A 14,623-nucleotide genomic window follows, 5' to 3' on the forward strand; every position below is an offset into this window, starting at 1 on the left:
GAATATGAGAGAAGTGTAGGAGGGGACAGGGACAGGGAAAGAGAGACGCGAGGAAAGAAAAGAATAGAAGCGTAACGCCTTGGATGAGGTACGCCACTCGTTATAGGCCACGGTGCACCGGCGAAAAGATGGAGAAACGAGGGGCTCCGCTGGAAACGAGCGTTGAAACGAGCAGCGGGTCGAAGTCGCGATGGCGCGGACGGGGTGGGAACGAAAGGAGAAGAGCAGGGAGAGGATGGATGCAAAAGAATGAAATGGCGAGGCACTGCAGGGTGGTTTCAGCCGCGGTTGATAGGGTTGTATTGTGGTGGTATGATGGCGGTGACCCGAAGTCGACGAGCGTTTGCAAGCTTCTCTAAGTTCGCCGCTCTTTCTTCTCCGCTCATTCATTCTCTCTTCGCGTCTCTTCCCCAACCAGAGCTTTACCGAGCTCTTTCTTTATCCACCCTCTACTCCGTCTTTATTCCGGACTCTCGTGTTCCCCGCTATCCTTAAACTAAATACTGCCGATGACAGTAGGGCGCTTCCAGCGATTGCATCAGGGAGAGAAAGAAACGGAAGATATCTATCTTTATATCGTAAAAACGCATACCATGACATGACACACACACACACATCTTTTCTTTTCTCTTATTCCTTTATCTTTCTTTTTTTAATTCTCTGCGTAATACATATCAGAGCTTATGACGTTCGCAGAAATACAAGCATTTTGCAGAAATACAAACAGATAAAAGCTTTGATATAATACATATGATTATGCATCATTTGATATAATACATATGATTATAAAACATCATTCTATGCTTTTACTAATTGTCTACTAATCTTGTATTATATACATTTTTATTATGTACAACATTAAGTTTTTTCGCGCTCGCAGGCAAATTTATTTTTTTCAATACAAATATATAAAATGGAATTAAAAAGCTCGAAATCGAATGCTAAAAAGTTCGTTGAACGCGAAATTTAATTAAACTGGCTGCCAGTACGAGGGTCTTCATCGCTTCGTGCGTTCTATTTTATTGAACGAGTTTAGTTTAAATCGACGCAGCAAGAGTGGGATACGGAGAATGACGTCGACTATAACAACTAGAATGACTATGGTATATACGATGTACCCCGGCTTAACTCCAACGGCTCATAATTGCTTTTCGATTAGATACTGTCGTGTCCGATAGCGTTATTTTCAATTCCACGTTACGCTCCGCAGCATCACGCAGCGCGTATCGACAGCTATATCGAAGCAAATTCAACAGGCGGCCATGTGCGCTGGTCTTTGTATACTTTTCCGATTAATAGGAAGGGAGGAATGAAACGGGACTGACCATGCACAGCGGTCGACCAACGATTTGATTTCTTGAAAAATCGCACGGCTTATCTGATTGACAAACTTGATTATGATCATTAAGATTATTCATTGCCCTTTATTTTCGAATCGAGTTATTCCTATCGAAATGTCCTAGTAAAAAAATGTCAATATAAATTAATTTTCAATCACATATACATTCGATCTCTAAAAAAAGTTTCGAGATTTATAGTTTTCTATATATTTTGATTCGACAAACTTGATTATTAAGATTATTCATCGCCCTTTATTTCCGAATCGAGTTATTCCTATCGAAATGTCCCAGTAAAAAAATGCCAATATAAATTAATTTTCAATCGCACATACATTCGATCTCTAAAAAAAGTTTCGAGATTCAGTTTTCTATATTTGGTAATTTTGATTCTTTTCTATGTTCAAGAAGAATATAGAAGATTTTTTTAAAATCTTGAAACTTTTCTCAATGTGTCAGTCAATTATGATATTAATAATTTTTGCACTTTTCAATCAAGTATCGTTAATCATCATTATAACTATGTTTATAACTATGTTTGTTTTTGTTATTACAAATCGAGAATGCAATGCTTTCTATTAGATGATTATTATTTTAAAGCAATGAATGTTGGATTAAAAAAAATTTCATTTGTTTAATAAAAGACTTATGGGTAGACAATTTTTCAACCCATGATGGATTCCAACTACGGAATGCCATGACACTGCGATTCAGAGATTTAAAATCATTACGCCGTGTTACAGACAGGCGTTTGCAGCATCCAATGTCTTGTCTTGCCGTCCGAGGGAAGCGATAAATTGACTCGTGTAAGCGAATGGTTTGGCGGATTCCATGTCGTGAATCCATTGTGGTCCAAAGGATTACTCAGCGGTTGAATGGATGATGGTCGCGAACGTTCGCGGACTACGCTTGTAGGGGGTACATCATTAATTACGCGTTCTAATTAAACATTGTGTCGAATTATCTTTCTTGCCAGCGAAATGACGAGATGAAGGTGGGGGAGAGGAAAGAAAGCCGGCTGCACCTTTGTCGATATAGCTTATAATCTTATCCGCGCAGGAGCTAATTTAATGTACGTTACATAAAAGTTTCGTCAAGAAGCTAAACGCAACTCTCGAGCTTATTCACAGATTGGTGGATTAAACTTCAACTCCTTCTCGGAGGGAATTCCTTCTCGCGAAAAGATCCTTTGTGTATACCACTTTGATATAGTTCAAACCACGTATCTGCTCGTTATGAGAGGAGCAATCATTTTCGAGAAGATTTCTCAAACATCGAAATCCTATTATTTGCCTCTCTGGAGGAACGTCGGGTAATTTCGAGTAATGTTAAAGCCAAGTTTAAAAAGAAAAACCCCCGCAGGAGCTGATCTCGAGACTTTTCGCATTCGATATCTCGAAAAAGACAGAAAAATGTAAAAGTATACTTTTGCAATATTTATTAAGTCAGAAAAGTGAAGCAGTCGTAGATTATTAGCAAGTTTACTCTATATCAAACTCCTCCCTCGTATGTTCTACGTCGCTATTGAATAAACACTTTGATTTATGCGATACTGTATTCCCGATAAGGATAAACCGGCACATCAAATAAAGAAAAGCAAATTATAGGAGACTGAACCATTTCAATGGGACGTAATCCGGGAGATTCTTTCGCATTCCTTATTACTTTCCTCGGCCTCGTATCGATCCTAAACTTTTTCCTCATCTTTATCTCTCTCGTTTCTTTCTCTCTTTTATATTCTTTCTATATTAAAAAATTCTAATTTTTTAAATGTCGTAATTAGTAGTAACAAATGTTTCAAGATATTGACGAGACGAGCCAGGAAAGTCTCCTATTTTTATCGCGGGACGCGCATGATTCGCAAACTATTTGACGGAAACTGATCACTGCGAGGAATTTCGAAAATTCGCGATACCTATGTGTAACTCGCAGATGGAACATATAACTCGACAAGGAGCGCTTCCAGGATATATATATATATATATATGTATATATACGTATATATAATATATAAATTTAACGCGGCATAAATTTTCTGGCGCGGTGCACTGCACAAGATACGATATTATATGTATATGTATGCGCTGTACATGACAGTCTTTCCTTCCGTGTGTATCTTTCTCTCTCTAAAAGGAGATAAAAATTTCTCTTCTCTTTCCCTTCGTTTGAAAAATTGATATTGACAAAAAGTGCCCGAGCAATCAACGATAGTTTTGCTGAAATATTTTCAAATATTTAAATAAACGTTACGATAAACTTAAACGATAAAGAATACACGCGCGTGAAATCGATGGACATGCAATATTCGCGCCAAACATAATTGATTATTCGCTGCCTGCCAATTATTATCCCCGGACTAAAGGCACTTGACCGATTAGTGCCATTAGACACTACTCTCCATAGCTGATGCATTTCAGAAGTGCTCTTTACTCCCCCTCCTCCCTCCCCCTATCTCTTAATCGGATCGATGGTAAATTAGTCTTGCGTCATGGCAAAGACGCACGAGGCAATCAGCATTACAGAAAACGCGATTAACTCGCCGACAATGTTGTTTCGCATTAAATGTTTGCGGAGAAGCACAAAGCATCGAAATTACCGATAGTCGCGATATCGATGCAGCTATCTCAAGATTTTTTGTAGCAACGCGTTTCGGTAACGATATTAAAATACATTTGCGCGTAATTCTCGCAATTTTATTGAGTTAACATCATTAGAAACGAGAATTTCGCGATCAATGATGCGCGTAATAAGACACTTGATATTCCGACTCTGCAATCCCGACAACATTGAGTTTCAATGGCGGCGGGAAATGGCGGAAATAGATTTCGTTGCGGTACCCTTTTCTTCCCTCTCTCTCTCTCTCTCTTTCTCTCTTTCTCTCTTCGCCGATCTCGACGATCTCGCGGTTCGCGATTCTCGCGTTATATTGCAAGGCGCGATTATCCCTGAACGCGAATATTGTCGTTTCCACTTTGTTAAACGACATTGCGACTCGGTTTACGCGCTCGCTAACACACCGCCGGCTATCTTCCGCTCCGTAAGATCAATATCTGGTTTCATACAACAAGATATTTCTGGCAAAATTGAATTCCGCGGATGCACCGCGTTCTGTTGCATCGATTTCTATATGTATTTTGCGAAATTCTATCCGATAGTAAATTAACACGTATCGCCGTTACCACGAAAAAAAGAACTGTGCGAATTAATTGTTATAGAAATATATGTGATAACATAGCGATATATATATCGCGCAAAAATAAAAACGTACGAATTTTGTGTTAAATAAAATACATTTTTGTTGATTTTTTCCAAAAAGGATGCGCCGTGCACGGAGCCGATAAGTTACAAAGTTGTATATTGTAAGAAGCAATGTGGCTTTGAAATATGGCTTTATCTCTGCGTCTGTGTTTTATTAAATTGTAACTCTGGAATATCTCTCGCAAATTTACCGCGAATCACGAACCAGTAATTCAATGCTACGCAGCACTTAGTTTTAGCCCTTAAAATAACACAATTCCATTTCGCTTGGTGTAGTAATAAGACATTATTGCTTTGATTGGACATTATTACCGTAGTTTTTAAAAACAATTGACTTAATTATTCGTGTAACTGAGGAATTAATTTTGCATGTCTTATATGGTATTTTTTCTAATCTTTCAAGAGAAATTTAAGAGATATACAAAATACATATTTTTTTATATATTAAAAACCTATGTAAAATATTCTTTTTATTTATTTTATATTTTTCTAAAAAGCGGAAGGGAAAGAGAGAATATTTTTAAAAGACTTCCATCTATGATAAGATATAAAATGCTTAGAAAATTAATATCAACTCGTTTGAACTTATTTTATTTTTCTAATAATTAATTTATAATTGCAATAGCTGACAATAGCTCCAAAATTCACGGATATTCATCTTTATGTAGTTGGATGCGACTTACCGAGGACGAGGACGAGGACGAGCGTGAATGGTGTCAGCGACGAGAGCACGAGACCACGATCCACGTGGTGGGTTGACCGAATCGAGTACGGCCGATGACTGGCAAACTGTCTCTTCCGCGGTTTCGCGTCCATCCTTGCCGGTGCTATCGTCATCGAATTCCTTGGGAAATTCGTGAGAGATCAGAGTGAGCAGGTAGGTAGGTAGATAGGTAGATGAGACAAAAGTAGATGGCAAAATGAGACAGATCTACCACTCCCGTTTCATCGTAATCGGGAAGAGGACGATTCACCTGTCCGGCTTCCGGCTGTGTATCAATACAAACATAGGTGAGCGCGCAAAGTCGGACAAGTGCGAATGGGGTGGCGGATGAGCCCCAAGAGCGATTAAACGTGCGTATATGTACGTGTATGTGTGTGAGGGAGGGAGAGGGGAAGAGACGGGCAGGAGCGAGACGATGTACAACGCGCACGCAACCCTTGCCTCGAGCGTTGCAAGCCCCTCTCGGCACCCGCCGCGTCCAGCGCTTGGAGATAGACTAAACCGGGCTCCTTCGAGCTGCGCGCTAAGTTCACCTCGGCCCGCGACTCGACCTTCCTCGGGAGCGCTCGACGATATTCGGCGTCGACCGGTCACCCTCGGCACACGCTCGGCGTCGTTCCCTTCGCCCGCGCGAAGCTCTGCGCCCAACGTACTAACGTACAAACGTATACCTTGACACGAAGACACGGATATAGGGAGAAATTGCACACGTAACCCTAATGCCCGTATCACGCCGCAATTTTGCCGGCTATTTGGTGAAAATGAAATATCAAGTTGGAATTTATCCTAGTATCGAGCGCGATACAATAGTGCAAAGTCTATATATTGCCATTCATTTTGTCTCAATCTCTTTCTCGTTCTTCGGAATAATAATAGATGGAAAAAAGAAACGTTACTTTATATTGATTGAATTTCTTTATAAATGTATTTTTGAAAAGAATCTTTTTAGAAATGAAGGGGATATTTACGTAATGCGATGTCTGATCAAATATCGTCACGTTTCACTGAAATCTAATCTGAATCTAACGGCTAACCTAGACAGCGTTACAATTCACTGAAAATGACGAATATATCGACAATTTTGCGGATGTAAAGCGCGAATTTCTAGAATATCTTTTCTTAGAACAATAATCATAGATTATTTATCATAAAATCCATTGAAGAAATTTTCTAATAAATATATCAACAGAAACATAATTCGCGCGTATATTCAACGAATACCGACTGAATAGGATTACGCGTGAAACATTACGAATAAAGCACGCGCACGATCTTCCCCAAGGGATATTAGAAGAGATGTATCGAAAAAGACGTAGCGATGTACAGTTACCTGGTTGATTCGGTTTAAGCTGCCTCTTGCACGCGAGACTATCATCACGGACCGCATACCCCGTCTCTTTCCGCCGAGCTCCGGTCCCCTTTTCTCTCCTCTCCTTCCCGCTTGCGAGATTACGTTCCACAGCAGCCTTCAGTGCGTACATCGAGCCCACATCATTGGGCGGTGGCGCGGTGAGAGGGGTAACCGACCGCCATCAACCACCGACCTCAAAGAGCGAGAGGCTCCCGCGTAACCTTACGCCATTCCGTCCTACCACCCACCGCCCCCTCCCCCTCTTTCCTCCCCCCTTCGTCGCTGACGCTTTGCCGCCACCGCCGCCGCCGCCAGGCACAAATTAAATATCCGTACAGCGCACCTAACCGTTTACCCCTACACCCGTGTCGGCTGCTCTGTTTTTCATGCGTCGTTGGACCAAATTTCTCTTTTGAAGAGTCTAAGGGCTACTAATTTAAATCGCGCGAGCCTCGAGTTGCGCGGTTTTTATGTCCTCCTTTCCCATTCTTTTTTCCTCTCTCTCTATCTTTTTCTTTCTCTCTCTCTCTTTTTCTCTCTCTCTCTTCCTCCCTCTCTCTCTTTTTTCTCTCTCTTTATCCGAGTTCGCGCGAAAGATCAAGTGTGTTATTGGCAGGAGATTGAACCATTTCGAAGCGAGTCGGAAAGAATAGAAGCGAGACGGGGTCTTCATTTACGATGCAACTGGTTTTTTTTTGTACAGAGAAACGCGGGAAACACCGGGAACGCTTTGAAGTGCGGAATGATAATTTCAATCTTTGTCGCAGATATTGAGAAGCTTTTTTCAAGTTTAGTGTTTTTTTTCTCTGATTTCGATTCTACCTTCAATACTTGTGAAAGCAGGAGAGAGAGAGAGAGAGAGACTACTATAGAATATTGATACAAGTAATATATATATTTACATATATATCAAAACTTCATTCTTTGAAATCAATTTGCAATTCAGACAGTAGATAAAAAAAAGCATAAGCGAAAGACTTTTTATTACAAAGCGCGTTTAAAACTGTTATTTCATCTCATGAAATATTGACAAGAAATCACAATTTCACTAATTATTAATAAAATTACCTCCGAGTAACCTTACAATTTTTAAAAAAGTTTCGAAAAATACAATAAGAATTTAATAAAGAATTTAATTTACCTTGAAATGAGTGTAAAAAAATTGCAACATGTATGATATACACACAAATTTTCTTCCACTTTGAAATGATATTGACTGAATAAGATTTAACCTCACACTACCAGATTCGAATATATAAGAATCTAACGTCATTGAAAAGTAATTCTCATGAAAATGTGACTCTCATGACATCTGGTGAGGTTTAGTATAACTGCAAATATTAATTATCGATTGCTTGGAAAACACACGAGTAATTATCTATACTTTCCTTGTTATCGATCGTAGTTCTTATTCTAATCGCAAGATTCTCTTGCAGATGGCGATAATATAAATTATTTTTGCTGCATAAATACACATACATATCTTCAATAAAAAATATCTTTAATTTTGCCAAATGTCAAATTTATTTCAGATTACCAGTCTTGATAATATCCTCTTGCTCTATTTTCTCTTCAATTATCTATAAAAGTATACACCTGAAAAATTTTCATGAGACAAGGATAAAACAGAGATGTTTTGATAATATTTCCTTAAAAATTCTCCTACTAATATATTCATACATTTCGCTCAAAATATTGCAGAATTTAGACTCCTGAAAAATGTGTCATCTCTAGATATCAAAGTATATTTTCGTGCGAGTCATCTATTAAAAAATAATCCTCGCGATCAGATTTATTCGCGCATCCTTTTAATAAATAATTCCGCTCACGCAAAAGTTATTCTTCATACGTCTCTCTAGACAAGTGTGTGTTATAATCGAATGAGTCATATCTTATCGCGCTCGTTGCGGTTCCTTGGAATTTGTAATTTAGAGATTACTCCTCCCATTATTGCGAGCATTAAAAAATAATTATGTATAATTAAGAAAATCGTGCTAGATTCGATTTTGTCGGACGAGGAAAGTACCGGGTACGGCACTACGGTGTAGGCACATATCGATCACAATGTGAAAGTTCCCCGAGAGAATCTAAACGTCACAAACGAATCTCTCAAGGCTGGCCTGCACTTCTTAGTACGTAGATCACGGGAATGTACACGATGTAGACAGATGATCGCGGTCGACCGGTAAATACGCAACGTCTGCTCTTCTCTCGCTCTTTGTGTTTTTTGGTTGGTGATTTTTGCTCGCTACAATATGGGTGCGGGTTCTTGCAAAGCCTTCCGAAATAAACTCGATAAATCCATGGCAACAGGTGCGTATCTCGTACAAAGGCCAACTCGTACAATATAGGAAAAACGAGAGAGAATCGGGAGAATTAGAAAAAATCTGAATGAAACAATTTTCTTTTTATCTGGCAGTGATGTTATACCGTACATGTAACTTTGTTAAAATTCCTTTCTTCGATAATTGCTTTCGATTAATTTTAACGCGCGCGATCGCATCGAAAAGTTCAATTCGAATTATTTTTTTTAAGAGTCTGTAAAAGTAAATCTTTGTTAAATTTAATTTTTTCAATTTTGAGATGTGATACTCAGACACAATACAAAAAGGCCAAAAGATATATCTTAAAGACGATAAGACATCTTTTAGAAATATGTATTGTCAGGGTATGCACATAATTTTTTCGTGGAAAATGTGAATCGGAACATTTATATAAAATCATTCATTAACAATGAGAAATTACATACAAGTACATTGACTAGTATAGTTCGTGAAAAAAAAAACGTGCTTATGTAGCACGAGGACGCATGATCGAATCGCACACTGACAGTTTCCAGTGCTTTGCGAGAATCGATGCAGTGTGTTAGAACGCTTGTTAGAAGGAGGTTGTCCACCTTGATGGATAAGCCGTTCTTACGTCGTTTCCAGGGTAGGCCTTTGCAATATATGGGCATATGAAATAAATGTGAGATAGAGCAACGCTTTAATTCTTATTAATCGCATCACGAAAATCGCTTATAGATGAAACAAAACATTGTACTTCTTTAAGAGGTTATAAAAATTCCGAGAAGGAGGAAATAAAAAGCATGATATCATATTTGTATAGACAGAGACGGATTTATATGAATGAATCATTAACGTTCTACATCTATGAAGTAGAAAAACGATGTAGCAAATATATATTTCGCGACGTAAAACAAAGTTATACTCATTTGATTCATCATAGAATACACTCTTGCTTTTATTTCTTATTATCTACTGCATTTTTATTCATATATGTTTTTTTGTATTATTAATAATCACGATAAAAGAGTGATATTAAAAATTAAGGACTGTTATATATCACTGTCACGTCTCAAAATAATTCCGATAATAAAAATATGCAAATTTTTTTAAAAAAAAAGGACAATTATATTTTCACGTAAATTTACAACATAAATAAAATCTCCGTATATTTGCATGTCCAAGAGGCTACTCTCATATAAATATAAAAAATGAGATTCATTTTTTTGCACGCAACAGTGTATATGTTATGTATATTTACTGTCATGCGCGACGCACGATTGTGTCACATATGTACTTGTAACGTAATGACAGCAGTCACGCAAAGCACTATCTTCGTCTCATTATTTGATTCGATCGTTACGTTGCATCTTGAAAGAACTCTCGATCAAATGATATCATAGAATCGTGATTATTCATTAATTGTCGATAACCGATAACCTATCGGATAGTGCAGCTTTCCACGTACGAGATAATAGCAACTCGGAAATCCCCATTGTGACTTCTTTAGATTTCGTTATATATATTTGTCGCATTTAATTGTGTATGCTACGCTATATAATTAATGCGAGTTATTTATTATATATATTATTGACAAAGCTTCTCGTTTTGACATGGAGATATTCAGTTGCTCGATGGATTAGAGGTAGCATTCTTTTCGTGTTTACAAATGACTTTATCACGAATATTCTATTGTTTTAAGGCTGTTATGGAGATTAAAAAATTTGAATTAGAGATAGAATTATTAAAAAATAAACTTTTATAGGTTTTTAATATTTACTTTTATATTCTCCCATTAATATATTTCACTAATGTTTCACAGATAAAATATGATTTAGAATTATAAAATTGAATATTTTATTAGACAATATATTTGATTATGTTAAATAAAAGTAAAGAGAAAAGAAATTATAATGAACATAATATAATAGAAAATATCACACAGAAACACAATAGATTGTCATATTGCTGCACCTGTTGTGAGTCACCTGCTTTACTTTGCAGCTCTAAAAATATGTAAGGTAAACAGTAAATTAGTTTGTCTTATTCTCATGTCAGGTTCTCAAGAACAGCATGATTATATCGAAAGTGTGGTGTGCAAGCAGGAAGATATCAACGAAAATGAAATGAAATTATTACCCCTTGGGGATAATGAAGACAAAATTTTATTAATAAAACAAAAAGGAGAATTGCATGCGATTGGTACCAAATGTACACATTATGGAGCTCTACTACATACTGGAGCACTAGGAGAAGGACGAGTGAGATGTCCATGGCATGGAGCTTGCTTTAATATTAAAACTGGAGATATTGAAGATTATCCAGGCTTGGATTCTTTACCATGCTACAAGGTATTCAACTCATTTACAAATTTTTCAAAATTATTTTATATTTCTGCACATCTATTTCTTTGTATTTTATAGGTTCGCATAGATGAAACTGGTCTTGTACATGTAAAAGCCAAACGTAAAGATCTGGATATTAATAAACGTGTGAAGGACATGTCTGCACGTGATCCTGAAAATACAAAAACAGTTGTAATAGTCGGTGGAGGACCGGCGGGTGCAACTTGCGCAGAGAGTCTGCGACAAGAAGGTTTTACAGGACGTATCGTTATGGTATGCAGGGAGAATGTTGTACCCTATGATCGAATAAAAGTATCCAAAGTGTTAGATTTCGATGTTCAGAAGGCGGCATTAAGGCCACCCAAGTTTTATGATGAACACAAAATTGAAACAAAACTTGGTGTAGAAGCTATAGGTATAAATAAAAATAAGCACTATTCATCATATGTATATAATTCAATTATATATTATATGCTTTATATATATTCTACTATAGGATTATTTTTATTTTTCTTTAGGCTTGGATACAACTCAAAATGTTGTTAAATTAAGTAACAATGAGAACTTAAAGTATAATGATCTATTCATATGCACAGGCAGTAAACCGAGAATGCCAAATATACCTGGAAGTAATTTGTCAAACATTTTTGTGCTGCGAGATTATACTGATTCACAAGCCGTATATTCACAGCTATCTCCCGAAAAACATCTAGTTGTATTGGGATTAGGTTTCATTGGTATGGAAGCAGCAGCTTACTGTATCAATAAATGCAAATCTATTACAGTAATAGGACGCGATACTGTGCCTTTTAAAGCGATATTCGGCACCGACATTGGTGGTAGAATTGGAAAAGAGCATGAAGCAAAAGGTATTATACAAAGTTATTACACATAGCATAATGTATTGTGCAAACTTGTGTAATGATAATAATTTTTTAATCAGGGGTAAAGTTTCTCTTTCAAAACAGTATCAAGCAATTTATTCCAAAGGAAGATGAAGAAAATGTTTTGGGTAGAGTCGAACTTACAGATGGTCAAATGTTACCAGCAGATATAGTTATTGTTGGAATAGGATCTACTTTTTACACAGATTGGCTGAAAGACTCACTTGTTGAAATGAGGAATAATGGCACTATAATAGTAAATAAGGTACAATCTTCTAGCTTTCAGACAATACATTATTTTATCTATTCATATTTTGATATATGATTAAAATATGTATTAAATTATAGCATCTAAAAACGAATATAGAAAATGTATATGCTGGAGGTGATATAGCTTATGCATCAATATATGGATCTGATGACATATTTGCTGCAATAGGTCATTATTCTTTAGCCCATTACCATGGCAAAGTTGCAGCTCAGAACATATGTGGTAAAGAAACTCCTTTGAAGACAATACCATTCTTTTGGACCAATTTACTGGGCAAAAATTTTAGATATGCAGGTAATTTTTCTAATATATTTTCATACAAATTTTTGCAAAAATATAATTATTAATGAAATAATTCATAATGTTAGCAACTATTAGGAATCCAATTCAATAAATTTTTTCACTTTATTTTCAGGTCATGGGAAACCTACTAGCATAAGAATCCATGGCTCATTGGACAAATTGGAATTCTTCGCTTATTATTTTAAAGATAGTAAAGTAATAGGAATGAGCAGTTGTAATGCTGATCCTATTGTATCAGATTTCGCAAATCTACTTTATGAAGGAAAGACATTAACAGAAGAAGAAATTAATGCAGACCCATTTGGTTGGATGAGAAATAAGCCAAAAGATGTGTTAACACGATTTCAAGATAGCTTTTTAGTAGATGTATAGGCTTGAAATGTGTTTTATACAATGTCACAGTATTAATCCTAATTTCTGATTTGTACATTATCAATATACTTTATCAAGCTTATATAATATATCTGGCATTGTCTTTTCTATGTTAAAAAATACCCTCGATGTAATATATTGTATCAATTTACATAAAATTGTTGGAGAGAAAACTATATAACATTCTTAAGTAACATTTATTCAATTTATAGCAATCTAAAGCAATTTATAAAATAAAATTACATACATCTATGAGAAACTTCTAATCCCATGCTTCTGTGATTCTCAAATGGGCTAGATGGTCAGCAATAGTGATTTCTTTTTCGAATTTCTTTCTTCTGTATTCGACAACTTTTTTGAAAAATTCATTTTCTTTCGTTCTCTTCTGGCAACGTTCCTGCGCGATTGTAAGGTAAGGATGCCGCAAAATCAGCATGTTTTGTTCTTCTCTTTCAAAGTCCAGTTTCATTTTGAATAAATCATGTAGGGACGGTTCTTTAACTATACGATACTTCCTGTAGTATAAAAAAAATGTATGATGAACTATATACATCCATGGAACAGTTCAGTATATTACAAACACGAATCACATAAATTAATTTTCATAAAACGCGATTACTTTTTATGCATAAGGACTCACCCTCTAAATCTATATGGCAATTTGGGAGCTCTGGTCATGGTCAACAAAACTAATCCAAGCCGCATTGTAAGTCAAATGCTATGTACTTTCAGATAAATAACACTTGTACGTACTTTTAGATAAATCACACTTAAATAAAGGTTATGTGATTGTTTCACTGGGACGTGGAACGTGGAACGATGTGCGCATGAGCAATCTATGAATGATCAATCTATGAATGTGCGCATGATCAATCAATGAATGGTCAATCTGAATGATTTATCAATGGCTGCGTTCAGCAGAAAAAGCTGCTTTGCAACTGTTGTAAAATGCGTGAGCCTGATTGGTGTATGCTCTTAGATTCAGTCAAAATTAAGAGCATACACCAATCAGGCTCACGCATTTGACAACAGTTGCAAAGCAGCTTTTTCTGCTGAACGCAGCCTATGAATGATCTCTATGAATATGACAATAAAGTTCAATTTTATATTAACCTGTGAGAAAATAAAAATCGTGCATCGCTAATACAAATTACATATAATGTAAATATATGAAAAATACATACGTAAATATATAAAAAATTGTGTATTTTAAAAATTTGCGTCATCTTTTTTAAATCATTCGGACTATATGTATATAGTTATCAGAGCTCGGGATTTCTTTTGGAATTTGAATAAGTTATGTATTTTAGTTTGTTTTACTTTTCATCAAGATATACTTTGCTGACTTTTACAGCTTCATCAAATTTATGTGTTTTGTACAAGCGATAATTAAACAACTTACACTAGAGATATGCGTTTTATTTCATTTTATAAATATTTTTTCTTATATTCATTTTATTAATATCAAAACATATATATGCGCATATATATTT

General features: G+C 36.2%; 3 protein-coding genes across 19 annotated transcripts in view; 1 reads left to right on the forward strand and 2 right to left on the reverse strand.

The window, feature by feature from the left end:
- LOC145961589 (cell adhesion molecule Dscam2) overlaps nt 1-7,877 on the reverse strand; it is a 77,849-nt gene extending 69,972 nt beyond the window's left edge. For 7 of the 11 annotated variants that reach the window (XM_083082000.1, XM_083082009.1, XM_083082035.1 and 4 more), the window contains exon 1: nt 5,279-5,797. In XM_083082000.1, the coding sequence (XP_082938126.1) occupies nt 5,279-5,432 (154 nt within the window). In that variant the 5' untranslated portion in view covers nt 5,433-5,797. Of the gene's footprint in view, nt 1-5,278; nt 5,806-6,649; nt 6,897-7,811 lie in introns of those variants that run through there. The other 4 variants (XM_083081990.1, XM_083081984.1, XM_083081966.1 and 1 more) reach the window with 4 other exon arrangements.
- Nucleotides 7,878-8,630: 753 nt separating this feature from the next.
- Nucleotides 8,631-13,219, forward strand: LOC145961723 (apoptosis-inducing factor 3). Of its 5 annotated transcripts, none has more exons than XM_083082198.1 (7): nt 8,631-8,983; nt 11,014-11,306; nt 11,379-11,715; nt 11,819-12,169; nt 12,244-12,449; nt 12,533-12,749; nt 12,871-13,219. In XM_083082198.1, exons 1-7 carry the CDS (start codon nt 8,926-8,928, stop codon nt 13,128-13,130), a joined length of 1,722 nt encoding a protein of 573 aa, XP_082938324.1. In that variant the 5' UTR covers nt 8,631-8,925; the 3' UTR covers nt 13,131-13,219. The 5 variants fall into 5 exon arrangements, with proteins under 5 accessions (XP_082938324.1, XP_082938334.1, XP_082938316.1 ...); XM_083082208.1 differs by having other exon boundaries at nt 8,632-8,855; XM_083082190.1 differs by lacking the exon at nt 8,631-8,983 and adding an exon at nt 9,421-9,601.
- Nucleotides 10,729-13,985, reverse strand: LOC145961777 (uncharacterized). 3 transcript variants are annotated; one of them, XM_083082250.1, is made up of 3 exons: nt 13,771-13,985; nt 13,378-13,645; nt 10,729-10,961 (listed from the first exon to the last, which is right to left on the reverse strand). In XM_083082250.1, the coding sequence occupies exons 1-2, from the start codon at nt 13,833-13,835 to the stop codon at nt 13,393-13,395; spliced, it is 318 nt and encodes a 105-aa protein (XP_082938376.1). In that variant the 5' UTR covers nt 13,836-13,985; the 3' UTR covers nt 10,729-10,961; nt 13,378-13,392. The 3 variants fall into 3 exon arrangements, with proteins under 3 accessions (XP_082938376.1, XP_082938364.1, XP_082938367.1); XM_083082238.1 differs by lacking the exon at nt 10,729-10,961 and adding an exon at nt 11,083-11,472 and having other exon boundaries at nt 13,771-13,982; XM_083082241.1 differs by lacking the exon at nt 10,729-10,961 and having other exon boundaries at nt 13,309-13,645; nt 13,771-13,984.
- Between the last annotated feature and the right edge of the window lie 638 nt (nt 13,986-14,623).

This window comes from Camponotus vicinus, unplaced genomic scaffold (assembly GCF_025532165.1).
Source record: "Camponotus vicinus isolate PSW18456_S1 unplaced genomic scaffold, iyCamVici1.0 SCAF_1, whole genome shotgun sequence".
NCBI classification, from domain to species: domain Eukaryota; kingdom Metazoa; phylum Arthropoda; class Insecta; order Hymenoptera; family Formicidae; genus Camponotus; species Camponotus vicinus.

What these genes read in the sequence shown, in the direction of transcription:
- LOC145961723 (XM_083082183.1), top strand. Translation starts at nt 10,501, where the DNA reads ATGCTACGCTATATAATTAATGCGAGTTATTTATTATATATATTATTG. An exon ending in AGTTGCTCGATGGATTAGAG is followed by an intron (nt 10,601 to 11,013) that starts GTAGCATTCTTT and finishes TTCTCATGTCAG; the next exon opens with GTTCTCAAGAACAGCATGAT. An exon ending in ATTCTTTACCATGCTACAAG is followed by an intron (nt 11,307 to 11,378) that starts GTATTCAACTCA and finishes TGTATTTTATAG; the next exon opens with GTTCGCATAGATGAAACTGG.
- LOC145961777 (XM_083082250.1), bottom strand. Translation starts at nt 13,835, where the DNA reads ATGCGGCTTGGATTAGTTTTGTTGACCATGACCAGAGCTCCCAAATTG. An exon ending in TTGCCATATAGATTTAGAGG is followed by an intron (nt 13,646 to 13,770) that starts GTGAGTCCTTAT and finishes TTTATACTACAG; the next exon opens with GAAGTATCGTATAGTTAAAG.